A 7226-nucleotide genomic window follows, 5' to 3' on the forward strand; every position below is an offset into this window, starting at 1 on the left:
AAAATATATATATATAATCCCATATGAGTATATTTAATCCTCCTCAAACATATATATATTTTTTAACTTTTTTTTGTTTCAATGACTAATTTAGATTTATTATTTTGATGGTCAAATTTATTTATGTTTCACTAATATTCTTGTAAAACTTATTTTAGATGACCAAATTTTTTTCTTCAAATACAAAAATTAAATTACAATATAGACAAAAAAAAATAGTTTTAAATTATAATATAGCCACAAAAAAATAGTTTTAATTTTTTTTCTTTACACTAAGGAATGAAAGAAAAAAATAAAATAAGAATAAGAAACTCAAATAATTATAATAAAAGAAGTCAAAAAATAATCTATGTATGAAAAAGATTAAAATATACCTTGAACTTTGCTAGAAGAATCATATATACCCCTAAATAATTTTTAAGAAAATTAAAAGTCAAAAATATAAATTTAAAACTAACTTTTTCACTTCCGTTAAATGAAGGGTATATGTGAGCTCATTTTGTAACGGTAGGGGTATATGTGAGCCGTTTGTATAACGGTAAGGGTATATATGAGCCACTTTCATAACGAGGGGCATATCAGCTCCAAATGACAAAGTTGAGGGGTATATCAGGCCCTTTTCCCATAAAATATTAATGACGTACAGAAATTGTCATGCTAAAGTCACAAACATGAACGCATGTGTAATATCTAAAATTATTATTTGGAAAAACTAAAATTTAAATGAAAGTCGGACAAGAAATTTTTGTTGCCATATTCTTTTTTTGTCTGATTGAAATATTATGAGGTTTATCTGTTTCTAAAAATATTTTTTGTTAATATTTCCAATATATTTAGGCTGTTTGGTCCTCCTTATCCCTAAAAAGACGCCAAAAAATATATTTTCTGTCTTTTATTATTATTATTTTTGTGATCCATTTTCTTTTCTTCCCAATTTAATCTTTTGAAGTACTACAAAGATAAATAAATAAATAAATAAATCTTACTGTTATTATTATTATTTCAAAATTGGGGAAGGGGAAGGGGAAATGAATAGGAAATTGCAATGCAGAGAATCGTATCTTCATCAATAAAGTGAGAGTTCAGAATTCAGATAATCAACCAATTGAGCTATTAAAATTTCTCAATTTTACTGTTATTATTATCGTTATGAAATGATACTACCTCTGTCCACTTTTAATTGTTATAGTTTCCTTTTTAGAGTCAAATTATAAAATAAAAAAAATTGACTAACATTTTACGATGTGTTTTTTCATTGTATTGACATGAAAAAATTACAATTTATAGTACTTTTCATATAGTTTTTGACAATCTATTTTGTTTTGTTTAAAATATATCAAATTAATGTAATCTAATTTAATTTTGAAAATTAGTCATTTTGACTTTCGAAAAACACCACATGACAAATAAGTATGGACGTATGAAGTATTCAAATAAGGTACTTCCTCCGTTCCATTTTATATGTCATCTTTTTACTTTGCACTTGCATTAAAAAATGATGTAACTTTACCGTTCTACTCTTATTTAATTTTTTTGGAACTCAAGTTTTCAATCAATGAATATGAATTAATTTATTTGATTAATTAATTTAACCAATGAACATAAATCATTTACTTAGCTTTTCTAAGTTGGTCAAATATATATTTTAAAGGCTAATAACTCACAAAGGTAAAAAAAGAACAATATGATAATTTATGCATTTATTTTATGAAAGGACAAATATTATGCATTTATTTTATGAAATGGGAGAGAAGGAGTATCTCCATACCTGAAGAGTACATAGCATGAAGTCTGACAATGCTTACTAAAGAAAGAACATAACTACCAAAAAGTTTTAAGAAATAGTATAATTCCAACTTTTTGTTTTGTTTTGTATATAATATTTGATATTTGTATCGAAATTTAATTAAATTTGAATATATATTATAAAATTATTTTGAAAAATAATACTTTCAATAAAAAATATTTATTTCAAAAACTTAAATTTAAGACATCTAATTAAAGATGAAAGGTTCTTGACCGTCCTATTGCAATACGTATTATTATAATTTTTAAGTTATGGATCGGAACAACATTCACTCGTGACTTGAAGAAAGAAACAGAATAAAAATCCAATTGGTCAAAGAAATAACATAAAAATATATATATATATTATATTATAAAATTCAAATAGGAGAAAATTTCTAAATTTTTGGAGAAAATATAAAAGACAGCTCATGTGCTGATGTGCAAGTCAAAGTAGCGGCGCATTGGGTCCCTTTTAGCATTTTGAAACAACTTTTTGAAAATTTTGAGGTGATAAAAGTGATAAGTAATTATTCATTTTTAACTAAAAATATCGAATTCGTTTTCTCATTCAGAGCGAGGATTCATATTCAAAAATTATATAAAAAGGCTTTATAAGTTTTCAGTCGATATGATAAAAGAATATTATAAAAATGTTGATTAGAATTTACATATACAAAAGTTCTAGAGAGTATTTGCATACTCAAGATAATTATGATCTTTGAAGCTAAGGGTTCATAAAATATTTTAATTCAGAGCACATAATTTCATAAATACAATAAGTTATATACTACTCTCTCCATTTCATATTATTGCCACTATTGATCTTATAAGAAAGATTTAATTAAATGTATTTTTTAAAATTAATTTTATTAATGACATTTTAGAACTTTAGATTTTACTATTGCTATTATTAATATTATTATTTTATATAGTTATTTAATACTAAGAATAATAAGGAAAAAAGTAATATAACTTTATTAATTAGCTAAAATAATATATATATATATTTTTTATATATAAGGACCAAGTAAAATGAAACGGAGGAAAGCCGTTCAAACTAAGCATAAACCTTTTTTGGTTATTTATTTTGTTTTATAGGGAAGTGTTGGATTCATTTTCCTTTCATGTCCTATTTTCTCGAGATTCAAACTCTTTGGTTAATTCACCTTTTCCACGATTTTAGCCGTGATTTGATCAACTAATTAAACTTGTTAAATAAGTGAATTTGGGATTGTAATTACTTGGAAATTTGGTTACTAATGTTTAATTAAGTGTTCATGTACCACCAACATGGGTTGTGGTGCAGTGGTAGGATTGTTTCACCATTAATCAGAGGTCACAAATTCAAGCTCTAAAATTATGTTGGGAATGTCACTCTCAAATGAGGCATGTTCCTAGAGCGTGATTCTAATTTAGTTGGGACTTCAATATGGATTTCAGACACCGAGTAAAAAAAAAAAGTGTTCATGTACCTTGGATTCTATCTATCTTGGTGGCCCCTCCATGTTCTTGGAAACTTTAATGTATTTTCACATGGTTTGGTTTTATCCTCACCATACTCCATATGGTTTATGTATGTACACTTGAAACAAACTTCAAGATGGGAATTCTTCTTCCCTAACTACTACTTCACTTTTCAAAAGTTTAATAGTGATACTGTTTAATTTATCATACAACTTACCTAGCCATACTAATATATTTAAGCTCTTAGTAATATACATTGATAATACAAAAAAATATTATATTGCTTATGTAAATTAAACAGGTGGAGCAGAAAAGTTAGTAATGTATATCAATTTAACTTAATGGTGTAAAATATTAATGGAAATAATGCTCAACGACTATCTTTTGGCTCTGTCTTTGAAAAATAATCGCTATATATCTTGAAGTTTAAAATTTCACAGATAAATATTTTAGAATTTCGTTGTAGAATTTGATCCTGAACAAGGCTAGAAAGTGACTATTTGTGAATCCCCCCCTCTCTAAAGATTCGATAGATACTTGGGGACATTTGGTTAAAAATTGGACGGTTATCCTAATATAAAATTGAAAATTAAATTTATTTTGATAGTGGTTATTAACTAAAATCAAAATAAAGTTTATATCACAATAACAAAATATCTCATATAAAAGATTATAATCTAAGATTAATATATTTTTGAAATTACCTTATTTCAAACTAAACAACCTCCAATAAATAGTATTTAAATCTCTTTAAAGTTTTATGTTAATGTAATATTCTTTCAAAATTGCAAACCTTTTTCTATTCCCCTTTAATTTAACAACTTCCCCTTTCTTTTTTCAAAGGGGTGGATGGAAAGTAGGAATAGAATGACATAATAGTTTTCTTTTATTCCTTTTTTAAGGGTTTGCTTTAAAAGTATATCAATCATAAAGTTGACAAGTTTGGTCTGTGATATATATTTAATATATATTCTCTCATAAATTAATTAGAGTATGATCTGGCTTTCAACTACCAAGAAAATAAAAAAAATACTTACATATATATAGGTAAACATGAAGACTATTTCTGCAAATGAAAGCTTGGCACCCCACATTAAAAGGCATTAAAGTACCACATATTTTCATCAGCCAAGAGAGGGCCAAATAAATAAATAATAATAATAGAGTAATAAAAAAAACTTGGCAATATTTTCAAAAAAATTAAAATGTGAAGAAAATACCTTGATGTGGAACTTTGCTGAGGAATTTGTGTTGGTGGTCCTTATTATATATATCAATTTGGCCACCCTAGCCATGTTCTCCTAGCAGATAATTTATTTGGACTTGTCCGTCATGGTCAAAATGATTCGTTTGGTTCGTAGGATAAGATAGGATATACATAAAACATGGTGTGTGTGATAAATTAATCTAAAAATTATAATCTCAAAATAACTTAGTTCATGAATCAAATAACCATGATTAAGTTGCAAATATATAGATGAATAAGCTCTTGTAATTGATAAGTCCTATCATGAAGATATATAGTACTACTATCTCCTGTCTAAATTAAGTTTTGTTTTAAATTTAAACAAATATTTTCACCAACAAAACATGGTCTAAGTTTCTTCAATTCGTCTGACTTTACATAAAAACATAAAGAAAATATAATTGTAGAATTTCTTTACATATGTACCGATCATATTTTCATTTCAGAGACCAAAATACGCAACCTTATTCCTTCGTGTTAATATGAAGTTTCTTTTTGTATATTATATGGGTGATATGTTCCGCAATGACCATGATTAGGAATTATTTGATCATTTTTCTATGAGAAAAAATCGAAATAGAATCACAATTAGCGAATAAAAAAGTCTTAAATATACTAATATCATACATCAATTCTCATGAGAGGTCATAATTACCGCAAGTAAAGATATTAATAACAAGGAGGACTTTTTCTATTACTATTTACACTTGCTCTACAATTTACAACAATAGTTCAAACCGCACTCAAAAGAACGGCATTTCCTTATTGGTCGACTGCCAACCTTTCCGCTTTGGATTCTCTGTTCCCAAAAAAGAAATATCAATTGTCCTAACCATTACATTATTCATACTCCTTCCGTCTATTTTTAGTTGTCATGATTTCCTTTTATAGAGTCAAATAATAAAAACTTTGACTAACATTTTATGATGTATTATTTCTTCATATTGATATGCAAAAAATTGCAATTTATAGTACTTTTCGTATAGATTTTAAATATCTAAATTTTTTGTTTAAAATATCGAATTAATATAATGTAATTTAACTTTGAAAATTAGTCAAATTGACTTTCGAAAAGCGCAACACGATAATTAATAGTGGACAGAGGGAGTAAAAAGTCTGCAGGATCTATTATTAAGAATAAATTATTATTTTCTATAACAGTATTTAACCAACCCGAGTTTGTTGAATGCTCAACAAGAAGCTATATTAACTCCGAATAAACTATGTTCGTCAACCAAATATGGCCATGAATTATTAGTTGCTAGACATCTAGATCAGCATGTTCAATTGTCTATAGAGGAAAGTGACATTTCTATGGCAATTGTGAACTACAAACACGAATTCACCAGTAAAAATCCTTTGTAACAAGAGCTTTTTACATCCCAAAGAAAGATCGATCATGCTGAGCTTCGGTGCATTCTTCGTTAGATATTATAGTGGTGCAGAAATAGATTGAAAACGTAACAAAAATTTAACAGGTAGCCTAGTAAGGCTGGAGTATTAGAATATCACATAGAACATTAATGAATGTGTCATCTTCTAATCTTCTTTGACATTATGCAATTGTGACAGGGAGGGGAAAAAACGTTTCTATATATTAAGGTTTAAAGAGGCAAGAAATTAATTCTAACACTAGTTTAATTTGTTGTGAGGGAAAAATTAAATGAATATATAGTCATGTGTAAAAAATATGGATGGAACCAGGCAGAAAGTTGTCATCAACTTAAAGTGAAAACAATATATACACGAAACCATATCGAGAGTGTTGATAACATACTAATATCAGTAAATAAACACCCAAAATGCACCAGAAATTCATCGTCAACAGAAAAGTAAAAAGCAAGAACCGATAGCAGCAATCTTGTTACTTTAGGCAATGAATCACTTCCATCTCTTGTGCCCCATGAATTTGTGTTTGCCAAACATGCCATGTTTGCCAAACTTCCCGTGCTTGAATTTTCCGTGCTTAAACTTGCCATGATGGCCAAAATGACCATAATGGCCATGAGGACGACCATGCATGAGATGGTGAGCCCCATATGCAGCTACTGCTGCTGCTGCACCTCCAGCTAGCATGCCCCCTCCTATATGAGGTCCGCCATGCCCTGCAAAAGTTCTGTATAGTCAACCAACTGTAACGTAAAAGACATTGATAAAATATGTTTTCACACTACTACAAGTTCGTGTACTCATTGGTTGTTCAAAAGAAGCAAAGGATTCACTTGTCAATTGATGGATTTAAGTGGAGGTGCAAGGAGGTATGCAAACAGAAGGAGAAAAACAAATTAATATGCACTAGATGTCAGCACTCTCTACATCTTTGGGGTATCTTTCATGTTAGTCTATTTGATCAGAAACCGTGTAAAACCAAAACTCATATTTGATCATCGAACAATAAGGAAGCATATATGTAGCAATCAAAACCAGTACTAGTAAAAGTAATATCGAATCCATGGTGAAGTAGCACATCCATGTCAAAACCAAACCAAATATCTTATCATCAGATCATGCATTTGAATTCTTGTGAAAACCCACTCTGCAGCAAACAACTCGTAAGCTACATTACAGGATTGCGAATAAGTTAATTGTTCACATTAACAAACAGCAGGTAGCAAACTTGTCCAGACAACCAAAACCATCATAATCTGTACCAGCATCATTAACTTTTATTCAGAACAAGAATACCCCCCCCCTCCCCCCCCCCCCCCCAAACAAAAAAAATAAAAAA

The 7226-nt window shown here is 28.4% G+C and overlaps 1 protein-coding gene across 1 annotated transcript in view; it reads right to left on the minus strand.

The window, feature by feature from the left end:
• Window positions 1–6189: 6189 nt before the first annotated feature.
• Window positions 6190–7226, minus strand: part of LOC102584329 (glycine-rich protein A3) — a 3280-nt gene continuing 2243 nt past the window's right edge. Inside the window, exon 3 of the mRNA XM_006359051.2 lies at window positions 6190–6603. Coding sequence (XP_006359113.1) covers window positions 6380–6603 — 224 coding nt within the window. The 3' untranslated portion in view covers window positions 6190–6379. The remainder of the gene's footprint in view (window positions 6604–7226) is intronic.

Source organism: Solanum tuberosum, unplaced genomic scaffold (assembly GCF_000226075.1).
Source record: "Solanum tuberosum cultivar DM 1-3 516 R44 unplaced genomic scaffold, SolTub_3.0 scf00284, whole genome shotgun sequence".
NCBI lineage: Eukaryota > Viridiplantae > Streptophyta > Magnoliopsida > Solanales > Solanaceae > Solanum > Solanum tuberosum.